This window comes from Coenobita brevimanus, chromosome 20 (genome assembly GCF_032717465.1).
Source record: "Coenobita brevimanus isolate Jiangsu-jjx chromosome 20, ASM3271746v2, whole genome shotgun sequence".
Classification (NCBI taxonomy): domain Eukaryota; kingdom Metazoa; phylum Arthropoda; class Malacostraca; order Decapoda; family Coenobitidae; genus Coenobita; species Coenobita brevimanus.
Window position 1 is genome coordinate 21,774,607 of NC_136973.1, and position 14,530 is coordinate 21,789,136.

General features: G+C 42.2%; 1 protein-coding gene across 1 annotated transcript in view; it reads left to right on the forward strand.

Moving 5' to 3' along the window:
- LOC145391929 (uncharacterized) overlaps positions 1 to 11,275 on the forward strand; it is a 27,659-nt gene extending 16,384 nt beyond the window's left edge. Inside the window, exon 7 of the mRNA XM_080266420.1 lies at positions 11,214 to 11,275. Within this exon, the coding sequence (XP_080122546.1) occupies positions 11,214 to 11,275 (62 nt within the window). The remainder of the gene's footprint in view (positions 1 to 11,213) is intronic.
- Positions 11,276 to 14,530: the final 3,255 nt, after the last annotated feature.

Consider the following 14,530-nt stretch of genomic DNA (forward strand, 5'->3'; position numbering starts at 1 on the left):
TGAACAATGGAAAATAGTTTTATAAGTTACTTCAGGTGACAGTGCATAACACAGTGTAAATAAGATAGAAATGTAAATAACGTAAATAAAATAGAGAACGTAAATAGAAATGTAAATGAGTAGCATTATAAGAATACGAGTATATACCCTAGGAGTAATGAAAATGAAGGTTTCACTCTAGCATGTCTGAATACTATGAGTTATGAGAGTGAAGATGAAAGTGACATTCACTCTCAATGCTAGTATACAGGACGAGAAAGTGAATGCTACGTATTTTACTGAAAGAAATTGAATCCCTACAGTGACAATAAACTAATACTACTGAAGGAAACTTATGGATAAAGACTGTAGATATATATAAGTGTTATATAGTAATAGAAATATACAGTGTGAGGGGTTTTATGAATAATAAATGACAGAGTACCAAGAGCGAATTAGCGCAAGTGTGACGGTCAGACGCGCTCATAATTTTCATTGCTTTCACAGTGTTTTTTTTTTTGGAGTATGGATCCCAAACTACTTGAAAATCATAGTGTTTATAGTGTTAATATCTGGCTGTGGTAATCATATTACGGGTTGTCAGGAAGTGTAAAGTGGAGACTTCGTTACCCAACTTCAGAGGTCTCCACAAGTCCTAGGGTAACTGACGAAGGCTCAACAAACATTCCAGGAGAAAGCTGAAGGTATGTGCCATAAGCATATGTAATTTTAATATTCTAGGACTAATAACTGATTTTTGGCAAATATTTTTTGAGTGTCTATCGGAGCCCGAATAACCCCGCGCCACACGCAAAACATCGGTAAACATGCCCGCAGTGTAGGGGTTAAATACAGTAATCCCTCCAATATCCGACGTAATAGAGCCATAGGCAGGTCCGGATATTGGGCCCCAGCTTATGGACTTGTACTTATGGAACCTAACTCAGAGAAACACCTATACAGCTCCCTCTGGACATGCATAGCACCTATTTAAGACCCAAATTACACCAATAAGGCACATAAAAGACTGAAATAAATGCAAAAGAAGCATAAGATGAGGTTTTTGAGGTAGGTTCATACAATATGCAACATTCTGGGTACTTACAAGTCCCTGGCTCCTGGACTGGTACTTATGGACCCTAACCTAGCCTAACTCAGAAAAACACCTTCCTAATGCACATGCATAGCTCCTAACACCCTATTCACACCAATAAAGGACATTAAAGAGTGAAATGAGGTGTTTCAGGTAAGTATAGTATGGAAAAAAGTACAGTATGAAACATTCTGCCTACTTACAGCAAGTCCATGGCCATCTCGATGAATAACCGCCTCCTCTCGGACTCTGACAGTAAGAAGGATTACCTGAAGCACTTGCAGTACACTGTTCATGAAGTCTTGCACTGAACTTAGTCAATCGCACTCAGAAGTCCGTTCTCTTCACAGTGCGCGCTCTTGTTTAACTTATGCTCCATTGTAATTTACTAGGTGTTGCACTCTGCACTTTAACTTTTCCCACTCTTCTAACCATTTTCTAAAGCAAAAACAAACAAGTCTATTTATGTTAAATTTAGTTCAAAAATTGTCTTTTCACTCACAACTGTAAATCCTTAACACAACGCATTGTTTTTTTCACTGCACAACACTGTAAATTCCCGTGTGGTCTAGTGGAGAAGTTCTTGCTGTTTAATCACTGTCAGAGTCCGAGAGTATCACTGGCAGGTGACCTAGGGGTGCATCGCTGGGTCTTGGTGATGGCATACCCACTGCAGACGACTGTGAAGATAGACGCAAACTCACATCGAGCGGTGACTCCACCGTGGCTGATGTGCTGGGCTGTGGCTTGGATCATGAGGGCCTGTCTTGGGGAGGCAACGGAGTGGAGTCAGGGCTGGGCACAGTGGGGGTCACGGGCCTGAAAAACTGTCAATCGTTGATTGATGCAAGGAACGATGATTCTGACGATTGATGATGCGCTGCCTGAAAGCACGCACTTCCTCCACGAGTCCCAAGGGCCCCATCTCCCTGTCGCAGCCCAGGTGTTCCAGGTAGTCGAGAACGAACTCTAGGTGTTCCCGGAGTGCGCTCAGCTTGAGGATGGCTGGAGTAGTGTCATGCTGATAGGAGTCCACATCATCGTCGCTATCCTCGTTGGAATCTTCAAGCTGGGTACTTACACCTGCAACTGAAGATGCGATCTCGATATCAGACAATGTCTGATACCCAGGATTGCCCTCGTTGTCATCCAACCACTCACGCACATCGTCCACATCAACATCGTCGCCATGGGTATGTAGCCGTGCATGGAAGTCATCCACGTCAAAACCTAGGAAATTGTACTCCACATCCGTTCCGAGAAGCAGACGAGACCAACCATTTTCTAGAGTCTTGACTGGGACTTCCATGCACTGGCCCAGTTATAGATTGCAGACTTGATGTTGTAGCGGCGAAGGTTTTCCAAAGTCCGCTGGCCTCGCGTGTCCCATCCCTCCCTGCGCTCGTCCTCGTCCTCGAGAACAACCATCACCTCGTCCAGGAACTTCCTTCGGTATAGGCACTTTGTTGCCAGGATCACTCCTTGGTCCATTGGTTGGATGAGAGCAGTCGTATTATGTGGCAGAAACATGCACCTAATCCGGCCATTCTCAGCCACCAAGTCCTTGTCGCACGGGTGGGCAGGTGCATTGTCAAGGAGAAGGGGGGCCTTTACCTAGTTGCAGCGGGATTCCCAGTGTCTTCATCTGGTAATGTGTATGACCTCCTTGGACGAGTGGTAGTGGGAACCAGTCTTTGAAGATCTGGGCTGTAAACCATGCCTTCAAAGAATGGTACCAGACGACAGGAAGGACATCCATCACCCCACGAAGACACTGAGGCTGGTTTGCACGGCCAACAATAACGGGCTTAAGCCGGTGCATGCCGTTAGCATTGGCACAACACAAAGCAGATATCCATTGCTTGGAGAGCTTATGTCCAGGTACACACTTCTCCATCTCCTCGGCTAGAGTGTTCAAGTAAGGCAAAGAGCGATAGAATAAAGCAGTTTTGTCAGCATTGTAGATTTGACCGAGAGAGTGAGTCCCTCCCTGTCGATCAAGCCCTTCACCTTTGTGCTGAAACTCGTCAACTCCATTCTCATTAGCGTCCAAAGCTTTGCCACGGGCTTTACGGTTGATAAAGCAATGTCGTAACTTGAACGCGAAGAGCCAACCCCTCGGATGCCTTGGAAGTCTAGGGCGTCGTGAAATCTGGCGAAACTTCTCAGCAGCAGCCTTCAGCTCCGTACCACGTACCCATCACACCAGCAGCACGCGTTGCTGCTCGATACAAAATCAACGTGGAGCAGTCGACTTCAGCAAACTTGGGAGTAAACAACACCTTCCTCTCCACGTTAAGTGCTTGCTTCTCAAATTCAACGAGATGCATGAGTTTGTCTCGGGATCTCTTGATATCGAACAAAGTAGATTGGGCCAGGATGTCCCCGCGGGAGGATGCGGGAAGAAGAGCACCCTCATGCATCTACTTTCTCCAGTATCTCCCGCTTCTTCTCCAGAGTCATCACCTCACTCTCTCTTCCTCTCCTTCTCAGGCGGCGGGGACATCATCACAAACACTAATAAGAGGCACGAGAGCAGCAGGAGTGCCTGCAGCAGGTGAGGCACCACCACAAAAGCGAGCATGTGGGCAGCCATGACGACAAGCGTGCACTCGTGACGAGAGACAGGCGGAAAGTGGGGAGGATGCAGGGGCGCTCTATCGGACGTTGGAAGAATAATGCACCACAACAAAGCTGTCCTGCGCCCCGTGCGTCAAGTTCAAATTACGGGGAAGGGAAAAAATTGCTTTTTTTTTTTTTTTTTTTTTGGCGGTTTTCGGACCATTTTGGGAATATTGGATCCCGGGACGATTATGTCTGGTTAGTGGGGATGTTTGGATATTGGGCGTTTGGATATTAGAGGGATTACTGTTTGTGAATTGTTTTGGCACACACCATTTCATCCGGAAGTGCATTCCACTGATCAATTGCACTGTTTGGGAAACTGAATTTCCTCACGTCTTTATCACTTCTCTTCTTATGCAGTTTGTTGCAGTGTCCTCTTGCTGATGCTTCCCCATATGTTAAGTAATCATTTATGTCTATTAAATCCTTCCCTGATATGCATTTATATAGCATTATCATGTCACCTCTTTTCCTTCTCTCCTGTTGTGTTGGTAGATTCAGTGTATTTAGTCTTTCTTCATAGCTTAGATCCCTTAAGCTTGGTATCCATCTTGTAGCGTCCCTTTGAACTTTTTCAATCTTGTCTGTGTGTTTTTTTAGATGACTCCCAGACTACTGATGCATACTCCAGGGTTGGTCTGATGAATGATGTTATCCTTCTTAGGATGTCTTCATTTATGTATGTGAATGCTATTCTCACATTTGCAAGCAGTGTATACATGTTCCGTACCTTCTCACCGATGTGGTCAGCCGGAGATAGTCTGTTATTGATAATCACACCTAGGTCCTTCTCTCTTTCTGATGTGTGTAGGGTTTTATTTCCTAACGTATAATCCCAATCAGGTCTTTTTCCACTTTTACCAAACTTGATTACATGACACTTGTCCACATTGAATTCCATTTGCCATGTATTACTCCATTCATGAAGTTTATTCAATTCTTCTTGTAGCTCTTTACAAGAGTCTGTGTTAGTAATTCTCCTTTGTATTTTTGCATCATCTGCAAACATATTTAGATAGCTTTCATTTCCAGTGTTACTGTCTATATCATTTATATACACTAAAAACATGATTGGTGCCAGCACTGAGCCCTGTGGTACTCCACTAGTCACTTCTTTCCATGATGAGTAGTTTCATCTTAGTACTGTTCTCATTTCTCTTTTTATGAGAAAATCTTCCATCCAACAAAACAGTTTGCCTCGAATTCCTCCTTGATGGTACAGTTTCCATAAAAGTCTTTGGTGTGGTACTGTGTCAAATGCTTTCTTGAAATCTAAATAGATACTGTCCACCCATCCTTCTCTTTCCTGTATTGTGTCTGTTACTCTGTCATAGTAGCTCAACAGATTAGTAACACATGATTTTCCTTTTCTGAAACCAAACTTTCTGTTATCATATTGTGTTCTTCTAGATGATTTACCCAAGCTTTTCTTATAACCTTTCTAATACCTTGCTTACAACACTGGTCAGTGATACTGGTCAGTAGTTGAGTGGATTTTGTCTATTCCCTTTCTTGAATAAGGGGACAATATTTGCTTTCTTCCAAATATCAGGTAGTATACCTTGACTCAAGGATTTCTTGAAAATTAAAAATAATGGTTTACTTAACTCCTTAGCACATTCTCGTAGCACCCAACATGAAATTTCATCAGGACCATTTGCTTTTCCTCTGTCTAATATACTTAACTCCTCCTGTATTACTTTTTCTGATATTTGTATATCTGGTAGTATGTGTGGGGATGCATGTTCCCACATAGTCCCTCTCAAAATTTTTTTCTTCTGTAAAATCTGATTGGAAATTCTTATTTAGTGCTTCACAAATATCTTTCTCTTGTGTATAGGTGATTCCCTCGTCCGTAATGGATTGTATTACTGTATATCTTTGGTTTTGCTTCTGATGTAGCTGTAAAATAGCTTTGGTTGATCACTACTTTTATTTATGATATCCTCCTCAAACTGTTTTTGGGCTTCCCTCCTTATTCTTGTATAATCGTTTTCTTGCCTGTTTGTAATTATTATATGCCCTTTCACTATTGAGTCTTCTGTATCTATTCCACAACAAATCTCTTCTTTCTTTTGATTTTTTACATTCTGTATTGAACCATTTCTGAATTTTCTTATCAGCTTCTTTATGCTGTGGGATGTACTTCTGGACTCCTATTTCATAAAATTCACAGAATTTTTTATATACAGCATTTAAATCTTGTCCTCTAAGCTCATTTTCCCAATCAGCTTCTAAGAAATACTTCTTTAGGTCATGATAATTTCCCTTTTTATAGTTTAGGCTCCTTTTGTAACTTTCATTGCTCTTAACTATGTCATATGCTATCCTGAAGTTGCAATTTAGTACTGCATGGTCGCTTTTGCCGAGTGGAGGGTGATATATTAAACTGTCAATATCATTTTTCTTGCCTAGTAAATATGAGATCTAGCATTGAAGGTACATCGAGTCCTTTTTTTCTGGTGGTTTCTCTCACATGTTGCGTTAGGAAAAACTCCTGCACAAGATCCAGGAGCTTTTGGTCCCAACAGCTTTCTTCGCTTATTATACAGTGCTCGTCAAAAGTATGGAGCGCCCTGCGTCCCTCCTGAGAAACAAACCTTTCAACATTGGAAAAACATATAAATAATGCATTTTATTTACCTTTAATGCTTCGTAGGGTAGCCTTTACGTTTCTTCACGGACCTGAGACGTCTTGGAAGTGAAAGGGCGAGGCTCCTGAGGTGCTGGAGGGGTATTTTGTCCGAGGAGTCACGAATGGCGGCTTCCAGCTTAGGCAGAGAGCTCACGTCCTTCCCCTGGAAACTCTTCTTTACGAGGTACCAGAGGTTTTCAATCAGGTTGAGGTCTGGGCTATTTCCTGGCCAGTCTGTCATGAATGATACCTCACAGTCACGAAGCCAATTGGTGACCGATTTGGCCTTGTGAGCAGGTGCACCGTCCTGCTGAAACACTCGTGCACCTGTTAGCTCAAAGGAGTCTGGTAAATGATCACACAGAAGCTCCAGGTAAACATCCTGATTCACTCTGAGGTTCTTGGGAAGTACAACAAGCTTCCTCAAACCCTTCCCTGAGAAACAACCCCATATCATGAGTGAATCAGGATGTTTAACTGTGCTTTCTACATACCGTGGGTCAAGTGGGTCACTACCTTTGCGTGCTCCTCTGTTACAGGTAACACTAAACGTTGCCTCATCAGACCACAACACTGACAACCATTGCTCCTCACCCCAGTTTAGATATTTATTAGCAAAGGCAAGCCTACGAATTCTCTGGCTGCTAGAGAGAAGAGGCTTTTTCACAGGCCTGTGACTTGTGTAACCAAGCTCATGCACCCTACGAGACACTGTTCTCACTGACACCTCACCAAACACTTCCGGGTTGCTCTCCTTAATTTTCCTTGCACTCACACGAGGATTAAACTCCACTGCACGTTTTAAAACATTAACAGACCTTGGGGAAGTTTTCCTAGGCCTACCAGACCTCGGTTTCTTTGTGGGAACTTCACCACCGTTTTCCTCCCGAAACCGCGCACACCAACGACGCACTGTCGATCGTGCCACACCAACCAATTCACTAATTTCCTTTGTCTGGTGGCCTGCCTCCTTTAGACCAATGATCTGGGATATGATTTCACTCGATAGTTCACGGGTAGGTGCCATAACAAAGCTTTAAAGGCCAAAACATTGCGGGACACTCAGTAAAAAATGGCGCAATTTGAGAGGGACACTCGGCGGAGTTCCTCTCTCTCAGGCAGCCCGTGGGCGACTGAGGCGGGAACCAACCAGCGCGTCGGAAGGCCTCAGGCTACCGTGACGTCATGCTCGGAGCTCAAACTTGTGGCTCAATTCTTACCCCCAAAAATGGGTGATTCTTTTTGGGCCATAAGTATTGCGCGCCCGGCGGACAACGCTGAATACTTCTGACGAGTACTGTATGTAGAGTAGTCCAATTTATATTTGTATTAAAATCTCCAGTTAGTATAATTCTTTCTGATTTCTCTTCCATTTTATGTAGTAATGCTCTTAAACTCTGAATTTTACTCTCTGCCAGGTCCTCATATTCGTCTCTTTCCCATGTGTTTGATCAGGGTGGCATGTACAAATTGGCTACAATTACTTTCCCTTCAGATGTGTTGATCTCTACTGCAATCAGTTCTACTTGTGAGGGTATATCGAGTTTTATTTCATTGACTTTTAGATTTTTCTTAGTTAATATTATAATTCCTCCTCCTTTTTTAAGTTTCTATCTCTTCTCCATATATTTTATTTCTTTAAGTTTAGTATGTCATTTGATATCCTTGATGTTTTCAGTTAAGTATATTATATGTGGTTCATTTTTTCTGACATAATCATTCATCTCTAATAATTTAGATACCATTCCATCCACATTTGAGTACATCAACTTAATCATCTTGTTTATATACTTGTCATGACTTGGTTCTACTACCTTCCTCCTTTTTATTCCCTCCTGTTTATGTACCACTTCCGTATGTGCAATCCTATTACTTTGTAAAAAAAATGTGTTCTTCTCTTCTGATCTTTCCTCATTTTTTTTTTTTTTTTGCTTCCTCCCTCTTCTCTTTCAGTGTGTGTGTGTGTGTGTGTGTGTGTGTGTGTGTGTGTGTGCACCACAGCAAGATTGTGCAAGCAGAGTGAAAGAAGAGTTTTGGGCAAATGTGGAAGCGTGAATGGAAAAGTTTGAGAGGTATGAGACAGTGTTTGTGATTGGCGATATGAGTGCAAAAATAGGGAATGTGAAGATGTGTTGGGGCGCAGTTTGACCTTACACCTTGTCCTAGTTCCCTTCTCAAACTAAGTTCCAAAAAATGCTACGTGTTTGACTGGGGAACTCTCGGCCTAGGTTAACCCCCATTTTAAATTCAGAAGCTCTGCTCCAGAGTAACCACCTGGGTAAAATGCTATTCATAAACAGAGTAGGTAATATGAAATAAAACTCAACGTGGGTTTTCTTTTCTTATTAACTCTAACTTGGAGACATTAAAAAATACAAGGGGTTTTGAGTTAAGTATGAGTTAGCACCATAAATCACTAAGTTAGGTATCACTTATCCATTCTTTTCAGGTTGTCTCCATCAGTCCTCTGGCCTGATCTCCCCTGGCAGTCTGCACCTGGGGCCTGTCAGGTAGGTCTGAGTCCAAGCCTTCAAAGTCCATTCCAGACTTGAAACTCAAAACCCTTTCCCATATATCCAACATACTTCTTATGCTAATTATGGTCTAATTAAAACTAACTATGCTTTGGATATCTGTCTTTCTATTGCCAGACACCTCAATCCCGCAAGGGGTGGCCACAAACAAATTGCCTCCATGTTGCTCTGTCCTCCGCCATTTTGCTTCCCTGCTCCCAGCTCATGCTTCCTTCTCTCATATACCTCTCCACTCCATCCCTCCATCTCATCCATGGCCTGCCCCTCCACCTCACGCACATACACTCCCCTAATTAGTCTATCACTCTCCATCCCCTCCACATGGCCAAACCACCTTAGTGTATTTCTCCTAATGCTTTCTGTCACATCCACATCCACACCACAATGTGCCTTCACATCCTCATTTGGCAGTCTCTCTCTCCATGTAGCTCCACTTGCTTCTCTCAGATAACTCATTTCCACTGCTCTCACTCTTGATTTGCATCTGTCCAGTAAGGTCCAAGCTTCACTTCCATACATTAAAGTTGGTATCACAATACTGTCATGAAGTAACTTTTTCACTTCCATGCTCACATCCTAGTTTCTTATCACTGCTTTCAGAGAACCAGCAACCTTTTTTCTTTGCTGCACCCTTTCAAGCACTTCACCCTCTAAATTTCCATGTTTACTCGTCACACTACCCAGGTACCTAAATGCACTCACATTTTCCATTTCCTCCTCACCCAGCCTCACTGTACATTCTGTGACTTCATTTCTCTCGAAGACCATAACTTTACTCTTCCCAACATTCACCTTTATATTTCGTTTCTGACACACTCTCCCAGACTCATTCACCAACCCTTGCAGTTCCCCTTCGTCTTCACTTCTGCAAACAACAATACAGGAAGTTTCCAAATGATGCTTTCTCTCATTAGGGTTGCTCCAACATCCACTGCCCTTCCTTGCAACTCTTTTATAACCACATCCATTTACAGATTGAACAACCATGGAGACATGACACATCCCAGTTTCAATCCAACATTCATACAGAAAAATTCACTCAGTTCACTATCCACACGCACTGCAGCCTTAGCATCCTCATACATACTCTTCACGACATTCAGCAACTTCCCATGTACTCCATATATTCTTATTATTTTTCATATTCCTTGTCTGTCCACTCTGTCATATGCTTTCTCCAAATCCATGAAGGCATGCAACATTCTCTTCTCTAGGAACTTCCTCAAATTCATTGTCCGTTTGGGTGAAGCACTGATACATACTCGTTTCATGTCTGTTTGTATAGTACAGTGACAAAAACAATTTGTTTCGTCAAGCAAGATGTCAGACTTTATTATGGATCTCACTTACTCCATTGCTTCGATACCTTCACCCATATTATCCATAAGTATATATATCCATATGTATATATATTTATTTATTAGAGATGCAACAACTCTGTGCCTTTTACAACAATAAATATTTCAATTCAAATTCAACTTCCTCAAATTCATTGTCTGTTTGGGTGAAACACAGATACATACTCGTTTCATGTCTGTTGTATAGTACAGTGACACTGCAAAACACCATTTATGAGAATTGAAATATTAGGTACAACTGTGTTTTGTAAATATGATACTTCAGGTATGAAACTTAAACCAACCAATCACGTGGCAGGAGTGCACAGGTGCCACATTCACGAAAGTGGATCATCAGCTGAAAAAAAATCGATTATAATTCCTCTGTTATTTTCCTATCTCTGTCAATAAGTATCCTACCATATATTTTTCCCATTACACTCAGAAAACAAATGCCCCTGTGATTACCACACACATCTATTTCCCTTTTTCCTTTGTACATATACATGTCTGTTATATACACCTGCAGAAGATACTGAAAACCCACTCTTAAAAATATTTCAAGCAGTGGAAAGAGTGCTGGACTCAATGTGTCAAGTTAGAAGGGGCTTACTTGAGGGAGATAGTGTCCTAGCTAAACGGGTTAGCTGTTTATTTTTTAGAGCCTACAGTCGGATACTTCCTGAACAGACCCTGTATAACCAACCCACCCGTTCCCTACCTGTCAACAAGTACGTTGGTGGACGGTTATTGCCCCTCCCTGTATAGTCCAGCGGCTAAGGCCAAATTATCTGGTCAATCGTTCACTTTGTCAGGAAAGCACCAAATTTTGCACGGGTGTAGAATGGACCCATACGATCATTTTTCGAGATGGACACCCAGATTTGGCCCTCCTGGTGGCTGCCATCTTGGATTTAAAAATGGTTACCTAGCAACCCATATTTTCTTCAATAAATCCAATAATATGATAAATAGAAGCAAAATTCCAATGGTTACCCCTATGTTTTCAGGGTCTGGCAATCCAGTGGGATCATTGTTGGACCTGGCAGAGGTCGTCTTTAGTCCAGTGTGACTGCTGGCTGAAATTAGTCTTTCGTTATAATGCAAGGCTATAAAAGATAGACGGAAAATTCCAAGGCAAACCCTACCTTTTCATTGGAATCATTTTTGTGTTCATCCGGTGTCGGCTGTCTTGAAGTCCAAGATGGCGGCCCAGTTCTGTGAAGTTTATACTCAAACACACCACTTGTATTTACTAGGGTTAGAGATCTATCATGTAGCACAACCATTGCCAGGACTGTTTCAGGTCTGTTCTCACTGGATTTTCAAATACCCTAAATATACATTTTTAGTAAGTTGACTTACATCAGCTGCTGCCTCCCATATTGAAAAGAAGGTACTGCCATGAAGCTGTATCACATTTTCAGTTATCTTAGTTAACTTCATTATCATTCTAATCAGGCTTAATGTTCTGAATAATCTGACTGGAAAATGATTTCAGAGCCAGCTGTTGGTAGGTATAAACATAATGAATGTAAAAAGTGAATATTGAAAACTGAAATATAAAAGCCCAACTTGCTTGGCCCAAAACTGAAATATAAAAGCCCAACTTGCTTGGCCCAATACTGAAATATAAAAGCCCAACTTGCTTTGTCCTTTTCCACATACCGGTATATGAGAGGCCATTTCTGCAAAATTGAGTATGAAGTACATTTATACCATTTTCTTTCAGTTCAGAGACTACAAGTTTGTTCTCAAGTCCACCTTACAAGACACACAAGAGTTATGTCAGTTGGTATGTTCATGTTATGTGTACAGTGATTTATGGTGCTAAAGTACTGTAGCTGGATCTGCGGGTGTTGGGGTCTTTGGGCAGGAGAGTTGAGTGGGATCACTGGGTGGATTGGGGGCAGAAAGAGGTAGCGGTTGTAGCGTACCGGCTTTATCAGCTCTTGGGTGCAGGAAAGCGGGGCATTGGCCTTTTTTCTTGCCTTCACGGGTTGTGATACCGTCATTCTTTGCCAATAAAGGTAAGATGACAGCCTGGAAGGCATGGGAGGTCTTTCCTGACATCACAGCCAGTTTTCATGCTCTGTCCACCAAACCTGCATCTGTCTCCGGTGAACTCCACAAACTAGAATGGTTCATGGCAGTGGTGTATGACAGGACAATGGACTTGAAGTCTGTGAATGACGTGCACAGGTTCTTATTCCCAAAGAGGGCAAGGACAATTGAACACGTTCCCCCCACAGCTGATGCTCTTGAGGAACATACCAAAAGAGCATAGTACCAGGATGGACATGTTTGGGGCCAGGCTTTAGTTTCCCAACCAGAGCTCCCATCACCATCTGTCTGGGGTTGGCAGAAACTCAACAGTACTTGGCACCCTGTATGGACAAAGTTGCCTGTTGTCCAGAACACCTGCTCAAAATCAATCAGTTGCCACTGTAAAACTGCTTGCGAAGGGAACTGCAAGTACCTCTACAAGGCTAACTTGCCATGTACGTCATTATGTGACTGTGATGGACATTGTTTTAATATCTGAATTTCATCAAAAAGACATTCAATAGATGTTTGCCATTGTATCAGAGTTATAACAGAAATGGGCTTCAGCAGGTAGCCTCCTTGAATTCCAAGATGGCTGACCTTCCACATTGGACAGTGATTCCATTGGATTGCCAGACCCTGAAAACATAGGGTTAGACATTGGAAATATGTTGCTGTCTCTCATAGTATTGGAGTTATTGAAGAAAATAGGGGTTCAAAGGCGACCATCTTGAAATCCAAGATGGCTGACCTTTGCCCGGTCAGAAAAATCACTCCATTCAAGTGGCAGACCCTAAAAACCTGGGGTTAGCCATTGGAATTATGTTTCTGTTTATCATATTATTGGAGTAATTGAAGAAAATATGGGTTGAAAGGCAGCCATTTTGAAATTTTAAGATGGTGACCATCAGGGGCCCAAGTTTCTGGAGGTCCATCTCAAAAAATGATTGTCTGGGTCCTTTCTACAACTGTGCAAAATTTGGTGTTTTCCTGAAAAAGTGAACAATTGTTTACGTTATACGTTGGACTAGTAAAACCACTAACTCGGGGACAAACGGCCACCCCTTATGGGTTTATGGTTTGGCTCTAGATAGATATAGGGGGTAGGGTGGCTCAGTGGTAGAGTGTCAAACTTGGGACCAGGGGTCGTTAGTTCGAACCACGCCTGGGAGCTGCCATGCCGGGAGGGGTAGCACCCTCTTTTTACCTAGCAGGGCTATATGATCTAGTGAGGTCTAGCTCGGGGGAACATTTTCCCTTTTCTAGATCGATAGATAGACACACTCCTGTCATTGTTTCTTAATTTTGCATCATCCCTTACCTACTTGGAAGTCATCACTATCATCATAGCTTGGTCTCATCCTTGACCACTCTTGTTTCTAAATTACCTACCATGCCTAACACTTCTGCTGCCACTTACTCTGCCATACCAGCCTCACTTTCCCACTCATATAACCAGTCCTTTACATTAATGACCTCACACTTTCTTCAGATTTCTCTACTAAGCTTACGTGCTGAAATGCAAACTAATTTTTTTTTAAGGACTAGATACATGCAAAATGAGGGCTCACTGGGCAGTGTTTTTAAATTCATAGAGATTCTTGTCTAATGGCAGCTCTTGTTGCAGGTCCACAGCTGAAATTGACTCTGCAAAGGACAGCTAAACAGTGTGGTCATCAGAGAGCCACCTGAGTAATATATACATGGTAAAGTGTTGACATTATATAGGCACATGTTGTGTTGTCTCAGTACAGTACTGTACATCCTACATGAGGTGCCTCTTCCAAATATATGTAGCTTATACTCACTGTTCATAATATCTTTCATTGTAAGAAGCGTGAATCACTGGATGAGTGGTAGGAGTTGATCCAGGATCATTTAGCTGTTGTGATATCCTTTGCATTTACTACAACCGCTGCATAGACACTGGATAAGGACTGGTAAAATAAGGAACCCAGTGGTATTTTAGACTGCATTAATAGCTTAAAACTCAGCAGTGAACTATTTATTTGAAAATATGGTTACATAGTACTTGCAAGTGCAGAAGCAGTTATTGTTCAGTAATATTGACCTTTGTATCATCAGTATTGTTCAGTGGAGACTAGTTTGTGGCAGGAATTAAGAAAGTTTGGGGGAATCTTATGACAGGATGATAAAGGAAGAACCAGATGTAAAGATATATAGAGTCTGAGGTAGGTGACAAAATAGTGTAGGTGGCAAAAGATGAACCAGATGTAAATTTGAGTATGAGGTGGATGACAAAATAATGGAAGAGGTAAAG